This window comes from Amblyraja radiata, chromosome 18 (assembly GCF_010909765.2).
Source record: "Amblyraja radiata isolate CabotCenter1 chromosome 18, sAmbRad1.1.pri, whole genome shotgun sequence".
Classification (NCBI taxonomy): domain Eukaryota; kingdom Metazoa; phylum Chordata; class Chondrichthyes; order Rajiformes; family Rajidae; genus Amblyraja; species Amblyraja radiata.
In genome coordinates, this window is record NC_045973.1 from 2,907,633 (window position 1) to 2,926,322 (window position 18,690).

The window sequence follows — 18,690 nt, forward strand, 5'->3', positions numbered from 1 at the left end:
ATCCTCCTTCCCCTATAGCACCCAACTCAATTGCTTAGGTCTTCTGACGTTGGCCTTTCAAACTGAGCCGTTTAGTTTAGAGATACAGCGCGGAAACAGGCCCTTCGGCCCACCGAGTCCGTACCGACCAGCGATCCCCGCACACTGACACCATCCTACACACACTAGGGACAATTTAACATTTACATCAAGCCAATTAACCCACAAACCCGCACGTCTTTGGAGTGTGGGAGGAAACCGAAGATCTCGGAGAAAACCCACGCAGGTCACGGGGAGAACGTACAAACTCCGTGCAGACAGGGGTTATGGGGAGAAGGCAGGAGAATGGGGTTAGGATGGAGAGATAGATTAGCCACGATTGAATGGCGGAGTAGACTTGATGGGCCGAATGGCCCAATCCTGCTCCTATCACTTATGATATTGTGACTACACCTCTGGGCGGCACGGTGGCGCAGCGGTAGAGTTGCTGCCTTACAGCGCTTGCAGCACCAGAGATCCGGGTTCGATCCCGACTACGGGTGCTGTCTGTACGGAGTTTGCTCGTTATCCCCGTGACCTGTGTGGGTTTTCTCTGAGATCTTCGGTTTCTTTCCACACTCCAAAGATGTACAGGTTTGAAGGTTAATTGGCTTTGTGTAAGTGTACAAGTGAACATTGTCCCTAGTGTGTGTAGGATAGTGTTAGTGTGCGGGGATCGCTGGCCGGCGCGGAGCCAGTGGGCCGAAGGGCCTGTTGCCAAGGGGACAACGGACATGTACGTACCTGCTGTGATCGAGCAATGACGTCCAGTACACTCCTCAACATGATGTCCTCCACTTGAACCAGCCACTTCTCCACGGCTCCGCGCGCTTCCGAAGTGGAGATCCTCTGGATGAGCTCAACCCTCTCGCCCTCACTGCTGAACATGGCGCTGATGTCCAGGTTGGGCAGGAACTCCAGCCGGTTGATGCCCTCAAAGCACTTCTTGAGGTGAGGCTGCACCCTCAGTGGGTCCTTGGTCTCCGAGAGGATCTCCAGCATCTCGTCATTCGAGAGGAAGAAGAACCTGGAGGCAGCAAAGCGCAGGCTTAGATGGGGCATCTTGGTCAGCATGGGCGAGTCGGGCGAAGGGTCGATGGTTTATAGAAACATAGACAATAGGTGCAGGAGTAGGACATTCGGCCCTTCGATCCTGCACCGCCATTCAATATGATCATGGCTGATCATCCAACTCAGTATCCTGTACCTGCCTTCTCTCCATACCCCGATCCCTTTAGCCACAAGGGCTTGCCTTCTCCCCGTAACCCCTGACACCCGTACTAATCAAGAATCTATCTATCTCTGCCTTAAAAATATCCATTGACCGCCTCCACGGCCCTCTGTGGCAATGAATTCCACAGATTCACCACCCTCTGGCTAAAGAAATTCCTCCTCATCTCCTTCCCATAGGAACATCCTCAGACAGTCAGACATCTAACTCCCTCTTAAATATAGCCAATGAATTGGCCTCAACTACTTTCTGTGGCAGAGAATTCCACAGATTCACCATTCTCTGTGTGAAAAATGTTTTTCTCATCTCGGTCCTAAAAGTCTTCCCCCTTATCCTTAAACTGTGACCCCTTGTCCTGGGCTTCCCCAACATCGGGAACAATCTTCCTGCATCTAGCCTGTCCAACCCCTTAAGAATTTTGTAAGTTTCTATAAGATCCCCCCTCAATCTTCTAAATTCTAGCGAGTACAAGCCGAGTCTATCCAGTCTTTTGATACGGTTACCTGGCAGACAGCTTGAGCGTATGTGCGGGAAGGAACTGCGGATGCTGGTTTAAATTGAAGATAGTTTGGCGGTCGCAAGAATGACAACTGATTTTTCCGACCTATTTTTATTCACAAAATCACTTATCAGTTCACAGGCTCTCACGACACGTCTAGCCACAACGGTGATCTGCACTGAACTTCCACGCGAACGCAGAACCCCGCGAAAACAAGCTGCCCCTCCCGAGTCACGTGACCGCGGCTTCCGAACGCCGGGTTCGATACCTGCATGTGCCAGCAGGCGCCGCTACAATAGACACAGAATGCTGGAGTAACTCCGCGGGAGAGCCAGGCAGCATCTCTGGAGGGAAGGAATGGGTGACGTTTCGGGTCTAGACCCGTCTGTAGAAGTCATTGATTGTAACGTACCTGGGAAAGAAGAGACGTTTTTTCTCCAGGTACGCGTTGAGTCCCTTCATGATTTTCTCCAGTAGACTGTTACAGTCCTGCAGTTTCGCCAGTAATCCCGTCATGGCTGTTGCTGTCAGAACCTATCGCCAGGAATGGATTAAACAGCAAATAAACACAGAGTGCTGGAGTAACTCAGCGGGTCAGGCAGCATCTGTGGAGAACATGGATAGGTGACGTTTCACAAAGTGCTGGAGTAACTCAGTGGGTCAGGCAGCATCTGTGGAGAACATGGATAGGTGACGTTTCACAAAGTGCTGGAGTAACTCAGCGGGTCAGGCAGCATCTGTGGAGAACATGGATAGATGACGTTTCACAGAATGCTGGAGTAACTCAGCGGGTCAGGCAGCATCTGTGGAGAACATGGATAGGTGACGTTTCAGATCGGACCCGTCTTCAGACTGATGGTGGTGGTGGCGGGAAGCTGGAAGAGAGGAGGAGGCTGGATATAGCCTGGCGAGTGATAGGTGGATACGCGTGAGGGGGAGGGGGCTTGATGGGCAGATGGGTGGACAAAGACCAAAGATGAACAAAGAAAAAGTGTGAGATAAAGAGATATGGATAGAAGAGATATGAAATGTGAAGCCGGAGGAAGGAAGATAGGTGGGGAGGGGGCAGAGGGGGAGAAGGAGAAAGGTAGAGATGGGTGGAACACAGGGACGAAAGGGGGGAAAAGGGAGGGGGGGATTAGTTTACCTAAAATTGGAGAATTCAATACTCCTACCATTGAGTTGTAAGCTATCCAAACGGATATGGATTAAAGAAAAATGTTTGTACCAGAAATACCAGATCTTTACTATTTTGGACATATTCATAAATTCATTTATTCTAGGGACAGAGATAGGCCACTCACCCATTAGATAAGGAATAGGAGTAGAATTAGGCCATTCGGCCCATCAAGTCATGCCACATCATCAAGTTAACTTTATTTGTCACATACAAGATGTACAGTGAAATGAAAGTGGCAATGCCTGCGGGATTGTGCAAAACAGAATAGAACAGAACCACTATTTACATTTTTTTTTAAAGACACAACAGTAAATTAGTGCCTGGTGAGATTGGAGTTTACAATTAGAGTCAAGTCTACTCTGTCATTCAATCATGGCTGATCTATCTCACCCTCCATACCCCATTCTCCTGCCTTATACCCGTAACCCCTGACTCCCGTACTAATCAGGCGCTGATTTGCGTGCGTACGTACCTTGGGGTTTTTCACGCAGTGTCTCATGATGTCCTTCCAGTTCCTGTCGACCGTCTGGAAGAGCCGGCCCTCCTCGGGCATCTGCTGCATGATGTCCTCGGAGGAGAAGATGGGGTCGAGGTAGAGCCACTGTGCCTGGACCTTCAGCCATTCATCGATGGTCTCCTGGATGTTAATCAGTCTCTCCTCCCAGTGCTTGGGCCACACAAGCAGAGCAGTGATGTTATGTTGCAACAAATGCACCGCGATTGTCTGTTTAGTCTAGTCTAGTCTAGTCTGCCGCTCATCGACCCGGCACTCGCACATAGACCCGGCACTCTCGCATAGACCCGGCACTCGCACATAGACCCGGCACTCGCACATAGACCCGGCACTCGCACATAGACCCGGCACTCGCACATAGACCCGGCACTCGCACATAGACCCGGCACTCGCACATAGACCCGGCACTCGCACATAGACCCGGCACTCGCACATAGACCCGGCACTCGCACATAGACCCGGCACTCGCACATAGACCCGGCACTCGCACATAGACCCGGCACTCGCACATAGACCCGGCACTCGCACATAGACCCGGCACTCGCACATAGACCCGGCACTCGCACATAGACCCGGCACTCTCGCATAGACCCGGCACTCGCGCATAGACCCGGCACTCGCACATAGACCCGGCACTCGCACATAGACCCGGCACTCGCACATAGACCCGGCACTCGCGCATTGACCCGGCACTCTCGCATAGACCCGGCACAGACCTATTTGCACTTTAGATTGTTTTACTGTTTTACTTATTTTTAATAATTCATGTTTCTCTGGGTATCTAAATTTTAGTTGTTTAAGTTATGACATCGGATGGAAGCTGCATACCAAATCTCGTTGCACCTCTGTGCAATGACAATAAAATATATTATTATTATTATTGTTTAGAGATACAGCGCGGAAGGTTTACAGGTTAATTGGCTTGGCATAACTGTAAATTGTCCTTAGTGTGTGTAGGATAGTGTAAGTGTGCAGGGATCGCTGGTCACAGGAGTGGAAGGCAACCTCATCTCCATTACACAGCTACATCTCTTCACCAGATAAAAGCTGTCCAGGGTCTGACCTCCCCAGAGGAGCATGGGTGAAGCTCAACAGACTTGGTACTGGAGTTGGGCGTTTCAATGCCAGCGTGTGGGGATGGGGGCTCTGCCAAAGCCCAGCCTGTGAATGTGGAGCAGAACAACAGACCGCCAACCGTGTCATCTCTGGGTGCCCGCTCTACCACCCACCACATGAAGCTGTGTCGGGGCCTGGCAGACATTGACGCCAACACAGACAACAACCTGGCTGCTCAACACCCGGCGCCAGATCTAACTATTCCTTTGGTTTATTTATGTTTCATTCGCAAGAAGAAGAAGAAGCTGGTCAGTGTAGACTTGATGGGCCGAAGGGCCTGTTTCCCCGCTGTATCTCTCAACTAAACTAAACTTTGATGAATGTTCATTCATTGCCCACTGTTCACCCATCGCTTTAGAGCATCAAATAACACAGAATAAATGTCCATTGAGGTCAAAATGTTGTACATACAGTTGATTAAAAATACAGGCCTCGCAATATCTCTTTATAATCCTATTAAAATGTTAGTTAATGCCATAAAAATGTAGTAGGAATGAACTGCTGATGATGGTTTATAGCAAGGATTGACACAGGGTGCTGGAGTAACTCAGCGGGTCAGGCAGCATCTGTGGAGAACATGGATAGGTGACGTTTCACAGAGTGCTGGAGTAACTCAGCGGGTCAGGCAGCATTTGCGGAGAACATGGGTGGGAGACGTTTCGGGTTGGGATCCTTGTTCAGACTGGTTAGACTGATACAGCGAGGAAACATGCACTTCGGCCCATCTTGTCCACGCTGGCCAACATGTCCCAGCTACACTAGTCCCACCTGCCTGCACTAGTTGTGCTGGGGGCAGGGGTGGAGCTGAAGCTGGAAGAGAGGAAGGGCAGTCCCAAAGCGTGGCGAGTGATAGGTGGATACAAGTGGGGTGGGGGGTGGGGGGAGGGGGGGTTAATTGCTGTTAAGTTCATTTTAATTTACCTGTGCTTTCTACTGTTACATAGCAACATAGAAAATAGGTGCAGGAGGAGGCCATTCGGCCCTTCGAGCCAGCACCGCCATTCATTGTGATCATGGCTGATCGTCCCCTATCAATAACCCGTGCCTGCCTTCTCCCCATATCCCTTAACTCCACTAGCCCCTAGAGCTCTATCTAACTCTCTTAAATCTATCCAGTGACTTGGCCTCCACTGCCCTCTGTGGCAGGGAATTCCACAAATTCACAACTCTCTGGGTGAAAATGTTTTTTCTCACCTCAGTCTTAAATGGCCTCCATTTTTTTCTAAGACTGTGGCCCCTGGTTCTGGACTCGCCCAACATTGGGAAAATTTTTCCTGCATCTAGCTTGTCCAGTCCTTTTATAATTTAATATGTTTCTATAAGATCCCCCTCATCCTTCTAAACTCCAGTGAATACAAGCCTAGTCTTTTCAGTCTTTCCTCATATGACAGTCCCGCCATCCCAGGGATCAATCTCGTGAAACTACACCCACCTTGATTTTATCTTCAAAAGGTTTACAGAATGGTGACCCTCTCATCGTCTGGGTCTTGATGATTTGGTCATCGAGGATGGTTTGAATCTCGTCCACAGCCGACAGGATCGAGACGCCGGTATCTCGATACAAACTTGTATTGAAGCTAATCGACTCCCACGCCTCATCCATGGTGTGCATGGCCTTCTCCAACGAGAATTCCTAAACACAGAATAATAGTTTTATTTTGTTGATCAATATCGATCGATTGGTTGATAGATACTTTATCATCATGTGTACTTGGTCTGAAAAAGGGTCCCGACATGAAATGTCACCCATTCCTTCTCTCCAGAGATTCTGCCTGACCCGCTCAGTTACTCCAGCACCTTGTGTCTTATCTTTGGTGTAAACAGGCATCTGCAGTTCCTTCCTACACTGTGAGATTCTTTGTTTGCGTGCAGGACAACTATACAAACTTGTGTGGGTAACGGGCAGTGACTCAGTAGTCCCCCTTGTTTCTCGCCCAGCCCAATATATTATATTATAATATACTGTATGTACTTTCCAAGCAACTGGCCCCATAGCAGAAGCATCCACATCGCAGGGCTGGAAACAGGAAGTATCCTGAGCTAATTCTGCCACCACTATCATCTACTGCCACAAGTGATGGCTCCCACTGATTGTCGCCGGAAGCATGCATCAATAGACATTAGGTGCAGGAGTAGGCCATTCGGCCCTTCGAGCCAGCACCGCCATTCAATGTGATCATGGTTGATCATCCCCAATCAGTACCCCGTTCCTGCCTTCTCCCCATATCCCCTGACTCTGCTATCTTTAAGAGCCCTATCTAGCTCTCTCTTGAAAGTATCCAGAGAACCGGCCTCCACCGCCCTCTGAGGCAGAGAATTCCACAGACTCACCACTCTCTGTGTGAAGAAGTGTTTCCTCATCTCTGTTCTAAATGGGTCACCCCTTGTTCTTAAACAGTGGCCCCTGGTTCTGGACTCCCCAAACATCATGAACATGTTTCCTGCCTCTAGCGTGTCCAAACCCTTAATAATCTTATATGTTTCAAATAAGATATCCTCTCATCCTTCTAAACTCCAGAGTGTACAAGCCCAGCTGCTCCAAGTCTGTAGCCTCCTTTTGCTCTGCTATTTTATTTCATTCACATCTTTAAACAGTAATGTTTTATTCTTAACGTTTTAATGTTTTATGTGTCTTTTTTAATTGTTCACTGTATGCCGTGTTGTTACTTGCGAGCAGAGCATCAAGGCAAATTCCTTGTATGTGACTATACTTGGCCAACAAACTCATTCATTCATTCATTCATTCGTTGCACACAATACAAGTCTACACTTACCTTGCTGGCCGCAGCACTGGTCTCTTCAAACTTCTCCAAGAAGGGAGTGAGATTCAACCTGAGCATTTTCCTCAGAGTGGTGCCCGAGTCTGGGGTCAAATCATATCCCACAACCTCGGACATCTGCGACCAGTGGCGGGGTCTCATCCCCGGGTTGCACAGGATGGACACAATGGGAACAACTTCCTAGAAGATACAACAAAGTCAAAACCAATCAGCCATGGAGTCTCGACCCGAAACGTCACCCGTTCCTTCTCTCCAGAGACGCTGCTGCCTGTCCCGCTGAGTTACTCCAGCATTTTGTGTCTATCCATGTAGTTTAGTTTGCGTTTATTTTATTGTCACGTGTCCGAGGTGCGTGCTGACCAGTCAGTGGAAAGACTACACAGGATTACAAGCGAGCCGTCCACTGTGTACAGATACGTGATAAAGGGAATAACATTCAGTGCAAGATAAAGCCCAGTAACGTCCGGGGGTCTCCAATGAGACAGATAGGCTGAGGGTCTCCAATGAGACAGATAGGCCGGGGGTCTCCAATGAGACAGATAGGAGGTCAGCACCAAGTGGGACATTTAACATGTCGGAATATAAATATATGGTATATAAATGAAGGCACAATTTGCTGGAGTAACTCAACGGGTCAGTGGGATAATTAAAATCGCAATGTTCTTTTTTATCACTTTAATATTGTATGAGGGGGGATCTTATAGAAACATAAAATTATAAAAGGACTGGACAAGCTAGATGCAGGAAAAATGGTCCCAATGTTGGGCGAGTCCAGAACCAGTGGCCACAGTCTTAGAATAAAGGGGAGGTCATTTAAGACTGAGGTGAGAAAAAACTTTTTCACCCAGAGAGTGGTGAATTTGTGGAATTCCCTGCCACAGAGGGCAGTGGAGGCCAAATCACTGGATGGATTTAAGAGAGAGTTAGATGGAGCTCTAGGGGCTAGTGGAGTCAAGGGATATGGGGAGAAGGCAGGCACGGGTTATTGATAGGGGACGATCAGCCATGATTACAATGAATGGCGGTGCTGGCTCGAAGGGCCGAATGGCCTCCTCCTGCACCTATTTTCTATGGTTCTATGTTTCTTTGACGGCACTAGGCCTGTACTCGCTGGAGTTTGGAAGAATGAGGGGGGGACCTCATTGAAACTCATCGAATAGTGAAAACCTTTTTGTAAAGTTTAGTTTACTGTCAATCGAGTTGTCCACAGCACACAGATACAGGATAAAGGAAATAACGTCTAGTGCAAGATGAAGTCCAGTAAAGTCCGATTGAAGATAGGCCGAGGTTCTACAATGAGGTAGATGGGAGGGCAGGACCCAGTGGTAAATTTAATATGTCGGAATGTTATTTTTAAATCACAATTATTTTGAAAGCACCAGACCTGTTCTTACTGGAGTTTAGAAGGGTGAGGGGACACCTCAGTGAAACTTACCGAATAGTGAAAGGCCTGGATAGAGTGGATGTGGAGAGGATGTTTCCACTAGTGGGAGAGTCTAGGACCAGAGGTCATAGCCTCAGAATTAAAGGACAAACCTTTTATAAAGGAGATAAGGAGGAATTCCTTTAGTCAGAGGGTGGTGAATCTGTGGAATTCTTTGCCACAGACGGCGGTGGAGGCCAAGTCAGTGGATATTTTTAAGACAGAGATGGACAGATTCTTGATTAATACGGGTTTCAGGGGTTACAGGGAGAAGGCAGTAGAATGGGGTTAGGAGGGGGAGATAGATCAGCCATGATTGAATGGTGGAGTAGACTTGATGGGCCGAATGGCCCAATTCTGCTCAAATAAGGTCATAAGGAATAGGAGTGAAATTTGGCCATTCGGCCCATCGAGTCTACTCCACCATTCAAGCATGACTGATCTATCTCTCCCTCCTAACCCCATTCTCCTGCTTCCCTCGACCTAAATGAAAGATGAGCTTCTACCTTGAAGTCCCTGATTTGGGACAGGACCACGTCGCACATGGCCATGGTGGCGTTCTCCTTCTTCTCCTCGGCCACCTCCTCCTCAGCCACCACCCGTCTGCGGGGGGCTACCTTCTTCTTCTCCAGCTCGGCCTTCTTTTCCTTCTGCCGGAAGTACTTCAGCATCTTGTAAACCTCGCGGAAGTACTCGTCAACCTCCGCCTCCAGGCTTTCTCCGTTCAGGTCGAGGAACGAGCCGTCCATCCATCTGGGGGTGGGGAGAAACGCACCGAGACTAAGGTCCGGCGGAACGCTGTCGGACCGATACTCGTACACGCCGCACATTGGCGCCATTAACCGGTTGGATGGAACCACAAGCTTGTGTGCCGCTTCGCCAAGGAAGAGCACTCGGTCCGCCAAGGCCCGTTGAATCTCCTGGCTGCCGAGCACTTTAACCCCCTCTCCCCATTCCCACACTGAACCTCCCGTCTCCTCCATTGCCAGAGTGAAGCCACACGCAAACTGGAGTAGCAGCACTTCGTATTCCGTTGGATAGACAATAGACAATAGATGCAGGAGTAGGTCATTCGGCCCTTCGAGCCAGCACCGCCATGGCTGATGATCCCCAATCAGTACCCCGTTCCTGCCTTCTCCCCATATTCCCTGGCTCCATTATCTTTAAGAGCTCTATCTAGCTCTCTCTTGAAAGTATCCAGAGAACCGGCCTCCACCGGCAGAGAATTCCACAGACTCACAACTCTCTGTGAGAAAAAGTGTTTCCTCATCTCGTTTCAAAATGGCTTACTCCTTATTTTTAAACTGTGGCCCCTGGTTCTGGACTCCCCCAACATCGGGAACATGTTTCCTGCCTCTAGCGTGTCCAATCCCTTAATAATCTTATATGTTTCAATAAGATCCCTCTCATCCTTCTAAACTCCAGAGTGTACAAGTTCACAACACAACTGAATGAACATTGAATTCTCCAATTTTAAGTAAATTTCTTCTGTCCCCCTCTCTCTTTCCTGTGCCCGGCTGCCTCTCCCTCCACCCCCTCCACCCCCTCCACCCCCCCCCCCCCCCTCCCCCCTCACCCAGAGTCCCCCCCCCCCCCCCCCCCCATATTCCCCCGATCTCCCCTCCATATCCATGTGCCAATCTAAAAGCCTACCTGTATCCACACTAACCCCGGTCAATCCTTCATCTTCCCTCTCCCATCAGTTTAGTCTAGTTTAATTTAGTTTAGAGATACAGCACAGAAAGGATAGCGTTAATGTGCGGGGATCACTGGTCGGCACGGACCAGGTGGGCCGAAGGGCCTGTTTCCGCGCTGCGTTATCTCACGATCGTGATCACCCTCTGGACTCTATTTACTTCTTTTCGCTGCGTTGCCATTTGAGAACCAGAGCAAAGAGTTTCTGGAAGGGTTCAGTGTTGACTTTGATGATATCAGCCAGTGGATAGGTGGTCAAGTCCCACTTGTACAGGACCTCTTCACTGTTGATGTATTCGATTAATTCCTCTGCATCTTGCAGCCTCTTCTGGACGGTCCGAACATCATTCACGTACTGCAAGCAGAAGGATACGTTCTGAAAACTACAATTAAAAAATTGGCAATTACATTTTAAACATCATATCATGGTCTTACGAGATGTTGAAGAATGAACTGCAGATGCTGGAAAAGTCGAAGGTAGACAAAAATGCTGGAGAAACTCAGCGGGTGAGGCAGCGTCTATGGAGCGAAGGAATAGGCGACGTTTCGGGTCGAGACCCAGAAGGGTCTCGACCCAAAACGTCACCTATTCCTTCAGTCTGAAGAAGGGTCTCAAGGGTTCTCTGTGTAAAACAAAAACCTGCCCCACGTATCTCCTTCAAACTTTGCATCCCTTGCCTTAAAGCTATGCATCCAGTCTTTGACTTCCCCAACATCGGGAACAATCTTCCTGCATCTAGCCTGTCCAACCCCTTAAGAATTTTGTACGTTTCTATAAGATTCCCCCTCAATCTCCTAAATTCTAGTGAGTACAAGCCAAGTCTATCCAGTCTTTCTTCATATGAAAGTCCTGACATCCCAGGAATCAGTCTGGTGAACCTTCTCTGCACTCCCTCTATGGCAAGAATGTCTTTCCTCAGATTAGGAGACCAAAACTGTACGCAATACTCCAGGTGTGGTCTCACCAAGACCCTGTACAACTGCAGTAGAACCTCCCTGCTCCTATACTCAAATCCTTTTGCTATGAATGCTAACATACCATTCGCCTTCTTCACTGCCTGCTGCACCTGCATGCCTACTTTTAATGACTGGTGTACCATGACACCCAGGTCTCGTTGCATCTCCCCCTTTCCTAATCGGCAACCATTCAGATAATAGTCTACTTTCCTGTTTTTGCCACCAAAGTGGATAACCTCACATTTATCCACATTATACTGCATCTGCCATGCATTTGCCCACTCACCCAGCCTATCCAAGTCACCTTGCAGCCTCCTAGCATCCTCCACACAGCTAACACTGCCCCCCAGCTTCGTGTCATCCGCAAATTTGGAGATATTGCCTTCAATTCCCTCATCCAGATCATTAATATATATCGTAAATAGCTGGGGTCCCAGCACTGAGCCTAGTCACTGACTGCCATTGTGAAAAGGACCCATTTACTCCTACCCTTTGTTTCCTGTCTGCCAGCCAGTTCTCTATCCACATCAATACTGAAACCCCAATACCGTGTGCTTTAAGTTTGTATACTAATCTCTTATGTGGGACCTTGTCGAAAGCCTTCTGGAAGTCCAGATATAACACATCCACTGGTTCTCCCTTATCCACTCTACTAGACAATAGGCGCAGAAGTAGGCCATTCGGCCCTTCGAGCCAGCACCGCCATTCAATGTGATCATGGCTGATCATCCCCAATCAGTACCCCGTTCCTGCCTTCTCCCCATATCCCGACTCCGCTATTTTTAAGAGCCCTATCTAGCTCTTTCTTAAAAGCATCCAGAGAACCTGCCTCCACCGCCCTGTGAGGCAGAGAATTCCACAGACTCACAGCTCTGTGTGTGAAATTTAAACATTTGAAATGAAATGCTACTGTAATAATCTAATGTCAGTATTGAGCGAAACACTTCAGTAATAATCTAATGTAACTATTGCATTAAATACTACTGTAATCAACTTTCGTGTTCTTGTTCTATGTCTGTATAAAACTTGAGAGCCTTCAAGGTACAACAGAAGTCTTGATTAGAGTAACTCAATGCTGGCAGCAAGTGAACGTGCAAACTCCGTACAGACAGCACCCGTAGTCTGCACACTCACACTGTGTACTCTCTACACAACATCTCCCTTTGTCCTGTGCAGCGCCACCTGCCGCACGGGAGGAGCAACAGGTCCTCCCACACCACACGGTCCACCGAACATCACATCAACAAGACCAATATTTGAATAAAACACTGCTATAAATTAACGCCACTGTTGAATGAAACACTCATCGGCAGTCGCTCGCAGCGAGTCTGACTGTCCTCTCATGGAGGACGCCTGTGCGTGACCTTGTTTAACGTGGGGAGACTGGTGCACAGACAGCCACCCCACGGTCCTTGACAGATCTGGGTCAGGATCCAGTGGCATGGAGTCCAAGACGACCGGAGACCCTTTTCTGCCGCAGCCTTCATCCGCCTTCCAAGCCGTTGTGACGCTCCACTAAGGTCAGCCATCGTCCTCCGCTTGTTCCACCGTTGAGGTCTTGGTTGGATTGCTCTTTGTCAGAGACCTCCCCCTTGACCTTACCGCCATGGGTGGCCCTACCAGGAGCGTGGCTCCAGACGGCATCGCTCTCAGGATCTCAGGTCCACACAAGCTTTTCCACCACGACAAGGTGACGATCCAATACTATAAGTGACATCTATTGTGTTAAACACCATGATAGTTAACTAATACCACTATTGAATCAAACACTACTGTATATACCAATGTTACTATTGCATTAAGATCATAAATGATCATAAAGTGATAGGAGTAGAATTAAGCCCCTGTCCCACTGTACAAGGTAATTCAAGAGTTCTCCCGAGTTTTCCCCTGATTTGAACTCGGAGAATGTCCATAGCGGGTCTGTAGGAGTCCGTGGATGTCTCGTAGCGATAGGTACTCGGGGCATCCGGTAAACTCGTGACGTTTTTTCATCCCTGTAAAAAATGTCCACGAGTAAAAAAATACTCGTGATGAAAATAATTGTTGCTTTTTACTCGTAGTTGACCATTACGAGCCGCTAGGAGACATTCTCCACGAATGCCTACGGACCCGCTACGGACATTCACCGAGTTCGAATCAGGGGAAACACTCGGGAGAACTCGTGAATTACCTCGTACAGTGGGACAGGGAGAACTCGTACAGTGGGACAGGGGCTTTAGGCCATTCGGCCCATCAAGTCTACTCCGCCATTCAATCGTGGCTGATCTATCCCTCCCTCCTAACCCCATTCTCCTGCCTTCTCCCCATAACCCCCGACACCCGCACTGATCAAACACGGCTGTGATTGAGCAATGCCACTAATGAATCAAACACTGGTTCAGTAAACCACTGCCACTGTGGCGTTGAACAGGACTGTGATAGGAGGTGGAGCTGTAACCTGGGGCATCAGGTCAAGTTCGGAGCACTGGGTAAATTCCTCCGAGCGGTGTGAAAGTTTCTCCAGCTCCACGATCAGTTTCTCCCGCTTGGCCAGCAGCTCCGTCTCACCCTTCAGCTTTGCCTTCTCAACCAGCTGCAAGATCACAGAAAGAAAGCATTCAGACTCACCGCGTAAACACTGCTAAATATTCTCACTAACTAATACACCAAATAAGATCTCGTGAGATCATTTTACACTTTGGATGCGACCCATTTTACAGGTATCATTGTCTAATTCATAAAGGAACAGTCGGAGGGTAGAACAGACAACGCAATGTGGAGGAAGGAACTGCAGATGCTGGTTTATATCAAAGATGGATACAAAGCGCTGGAGTAACTCAGCGAGACAGGCGGCATCTCTGGAGAAAAAGGATGAGTGATGTTTGAAGAAGGGTTCCGACCTGAAACGTCACCTATCCATGTTCTCCACAGATGCTGCCTGACCCGCTGAGTTACTCCAGCACTCTGTGAAACATCACCTATCCATGTTCTCCACAGATGCTGCCTGACCCGCTGAGTTACTCCAGCACTCTGTGTCTATCTTTGGAAGGAAGCAGCATCTTTGTTTCTACATTGTATTACTTACATCAGCGGTCGGCAACCTAAGGCCCTCGGGCCGAATGCGGCCCGTAGCCCCAAATCATCCGGCCCGCAGGCGGATTTTTTTCCCCGTGATATCCGGCCCGAGCTCTGGCCGTACCGCATCCTGCGCAAAGCCGCCGGCACGGCCACGCACCTTCGGTGAACACGTTTAACAAAGAACTGCAGATGCTGGAAAAATCGAAGGTGGACAAAAATGCTGGAGGAACTCAGCGGGTGAGACATGCAAGGATTGCGTGAGGCTGCCTCACCCGCTGAGTTCCTCCAGCATTTTTGTCTACCTTCTGCGAACACGTGATTTGATGCCTGCCATCGGGGGCGGGATCCATGTATACACGTGATAGATGTGGCCCGCCATCCACTCACAGACATGCGTCCCGGCCCCCGATGCAGAACAAGGTTGCCCATCCCTGACTCACGTCATCATTTTCATCAAAAATAGGTACGATCTTCTTGGGCCACAAGAGAACGGTGACATGTAGATCGAGGTCTGTCTGATCGAATATATAAACGTCCAACAGATATTCCAGTCTCAGGTGAAGTTCCTGTAAAACAAATGTTTATGACACAGTCACACTGTAGCAGGACATAACTGTGGTTAGTACACAACAAAGCCTTTCACTGTACCTCGCTATACAGTAGCTGATAATAAACTACACTCAACCTTCGGTGGGAATGGTCGGGCCATGGGGAGAGTTGTAGAGCAGAGAAGTCTTGGAGTAGGGGTGCACAGAGCGCTGGAAGTGCTGTCACAAGTAGATAGGTGGTAAAGAGGTCTTCTGGTACACTGGCCTCCATCAGTCAGCCCTTCACCGAGTATAGAAGTATGGGATGTGTAGAAAGGAACTGCAGATGCTGGTTTACACCGGAGGTAGACACAAAATGCTGGAGTAACTCAGCGGGACAGGCAGCATCTCTGGAGAGAAGGAATGGGAGATGTTTCGGGTCAAAGAAGGGTCTGGACCTGAAACGTCACCCATTCCTTCCCTCGAGAGATGCTGCCTGTCCCGCTGAGTTACTCCAGCATTCTGTGTCTCCAGAAAATAGACACAAAAAGCTGTAGTAACTCAGACAATCTGAAGAAGGGTCTCGACCCGAAACGTCACCCATTCCTTCTCCCCAGTTGTACAAGACGTTGGTGAGGCCGCGCTTGGAGTGTTGCGTTGGGCTTCGGTCACCCTGCGATAAGAGGGATGTCGTTAAGCTGGAAAGAATGCAGAGAAGATTTACGAGGATGTTGCCAGGACTCGAGGGCCTGAGCCACAGGGGGAGAATGGGGTTAGGAGGGAGTGATAGATCAGCCATGATTGAACGGCGGAGTAGACTTGATGGGCCGAATAGCCTGATTTTTGCTCCTATCGCCACTCAAATGGGCCGTGCCAGTTGTGCCGACAATTCGCAACCTCAGCTCCGTACCGATCGCCTCTCCACCTTCTGAAGAATAACTGGCGCAGGAACATTTAGAGGAATTTGACTACTTACTTTAATTCTCTCATTCAACGCTGTGATGCCTTTACTCTTGGCTTCATTCACGTAGTCTATCATCTCCAGCATTTCCTTCGTGGCCTCGGGAATGTTCAGAGCCTTGTCAACAATATTCTCAAACTCCTGACAAATTCTACACAAAGAAATCACAAATTAAACGCTCATCTCGGAGCCCACTTCTTGTTCAAACCTTTGATGGTTGCTCTGTCACTCCGTATTTTATGCCAGTTCCAAAAGACACAGAGTGCTGGAGTAACTCAGCGGGTCAGGCAGCATCTGTGGAGAACATGGATAGGTGACGTTTTACAGAGTGCTGGAGTAACTCAACGGGTCAGGCAGCATCTGTGGAGAACATGGATAGGTGACGTTTCACAGAGTGCTGGAGTAACTCAGTGGGTCAGGCAGCATCTGTGGAGAACATGGATAGGTGACGTTTCACAGAGTGCTGGAGTACATGGATAGGTGACATTTTGGGATAGGATCCTTCAATCAGTCTGAAGAAGGGCCCCGACCTGGAACGTCACCTCTCCTCCAGGCTGTTACATTTCTGCCATCCTTAATCAAAGTTGACATTTCTTTGATTAGGTTTTCGGTCATTTCCTCCATTTTCTTTTGCTTTAGACTCATTATTTTTCTCAACTCCCCTGTGAAACATTAACCAATTCTTTTCAACATTGAAGGTATTTATGGGCCTGTCCCACTTGCCGATGTTTTAGGCAACTGCGGGCGACTGTCATAGTCGTAGCAGGTCGCCGAAAAACCGGCGGCAACCTACGCCTTCCTGGCGACTACCTACATCAGCATCTACGGCAGGAGAAGTCAAGCTACGCTCATTGGCGTCAAACCCACTGTCGCCGAATTTTTTTTCCAACGTGTTGAAAATTTAGCGGCGACCAGAAAGACGCTACGCCTTTTTAAGCGACTGAGGAGACGACTCACAGCGACCACCTAGCGAACATGTGGCGACAAACTAGTCGCCTGTAGTTGCCTGTTCTTGTGCTGTTCTGGTCCAAGCACATATGTGCATTTTCAGAATGAACAACTGAAATCGACATTCATTGACCATTTCAGACGTTGATTTCCGCCTGTCGTGCCGACTCACCGCTCGTTTTCCTCTCGATGTTTCGCGACCAGCCCGTCCAACAGCATTTCTGCAAAGCCCTTTGCTTTCTCCGAGAGCCCGTGTTTGATGTCCTCGCATTCGAGCCGCACCATGTGGAAGTGAGCGACCTTCTGCAGGCTGATGATCTCCAGAGCCAGGTGGCGGAATTGGTCTATAAACTTCACACACATTATTTGGTCATTATGGGAAGGGACCTGTTTAAATGTTAGGTTTGCATTGGATGTAAGAAATATCAGACCCAAAGGCATAGCGCTCAGGTGAGATCACACGGCCATCGGGCAAAGGAGCCGAATTAGGCCATTCGGCCCATCGAGTCTACTCCACCATTCAACCATTGAAACATATAAGATTGTTAAGGGTTTGGACACGCTAGAGGCGGGAAACATGTTCCCGATGTTGGGGGACCCAGAACCAGGGGCCACAGTTTAAGAATAAGGAGTAAGCCATTTAGAACGGAGACGAGGAAACACTTTTTTCTCACAGAGAGTGGCGAGTCTGTGGAATTCTCTGCCTCAGAGGGCGGTGGAGGCAGGTTCTCTGGATGCTTTCAAGAGAGAGCTAGATAGGGCTCTTAAAGATAGCGGAGTCAGGGGATATGGGGAGAAGGCAGGAACGGGTTACTGATTGGGGATGATCAGCCATGATCACATTGAATGGCGGTGCTGGCTCGAAGGGGCAAATGGCCTCCTCCTGCACCTATTGTCTATTGAATGGAGGGATATGGATCATGCGGTCATCAGGAAGAGGTGATTACTTTAACTTGGCATGGTGTTCGGCACGGACATTGTGGGCCGAAGGGCCTGTTCCTGCTCTGCCTGTGTTTTCTGAGATAAACTTACTTCGGTGTATTCATCAAAGGTGTGATCTTCCTCCATGAATGTCTGTATCCGTTGTTTAGCTGTCCCGTTTATCAGCCAGTCGTAGTTATCGACTACGGAGACAAAGACAGGCCATTTATACATCACGACCACAGTAAAACACAGAGTGCTGGAGGAACTCAGCGGGTCAGGCAGCATCTGTGGGGGGGTTTGTGGAGACAACATCTCACGTCAGGAACCTTCCCCACTCCGACTTTCTGCTGCACTTGGGGTTTTTTTTGCTCGAGATTCCAACCTCCGCTGAATCTTGGGTACTGCCGCCAACATTCCCACTCCCAAATAAGGGACAAAAGGTCGAAATACGGGACAAATTCCCCACGGCAACTCGTTGACCGACTCGGCCGTGGCTGGGTGAATGATGAGTTGGCCCGGGTGCTGAACTGCACACAAAGCCCAGCTGGCGGGCCAGCTGAGGAGTTTTGGCCCGCGCGCAAAGTCCAGCACTCCATCTAACTCATGAACTGATGATCGGCCATGAGAAGGGGTGGTGGTGGTGGTGGTGTCGGCGGTAAGCGAAGGTCTGAAGGTCGGACACCTGGTCGGGCTGCCGACCGACGGGGCCACGGGCGCGGCGCATCTGCTGCTGCTGCTGCACTCCATGGGCTGCACTACGTCGGGACGGGTGAGGCGGGGCCGGACGTGGCGCTCCGACCCGACAGTCCCCTCGACCCGAGTAGTAGCAGTCAAATACGGGACAAGGGTGGTCCCGT

At 49.2% G+C, this 18,690-nt stretch overlaps 1 protein-coding gene across 1 annotated transcript in view; it reads right to left on the reverse strand.

Moving 5' to 3' along the window:
* The window catches only part of dnah12 (dynein axonemal heavy chain 12), a 127,454-nt gene that overhangs the window by 91,388 nt on the left and 17,376 nt on the right, over window positions 1-18,690 (reverse strand). The window contains exons 11-22 of the mRNA XM_033036586.1: window positions 17,942-18,033; window positions 17,082-17,260; window positions 15,977-16,112; window positions 14,914-15,039; window positions 13,854-13,988; window positions 10,618-10,811; window positions 9,268-9,514; window positions 7,333-7,518; window positions 5,991-6,191; window positions 3,401-3,595; window positions 2,161-2,282; window positions 763-1,045 (exon numbers count right to left, since the gene is read on the reverse strand). Coding sequence (XP_032892477.1) covers window positions 763-1,045; window positions 2,161-2,282; window positions 3,401-3,595; window positions 5,991-6,191; window positions 7,333-7,518; window positions 9,268-9,514; window positions 10,618-10,811; window positions 13,854-13,988; window positions 14,914-15,039; window positions 15,977-16,112; window positions 17,082-17,260; window positions 17,942-18,033 — 2,096 coding nt within the window. The remainder of the gene's footprint in view (window positions 1-762; window positions 1,046-2,160; window positions 2,283-3,400; window positions 3,596-5,990; window positions 6,192-7,332; window positions 7,519-9,267; window positions 9,515-10,617; window positions 10,812-13,853; window positions 13,989-14,913; window positions 15,040-15,976; window positions 16,113-17,081; window positions 17,261-17,941; window positions 18,034-18,690) is intronic.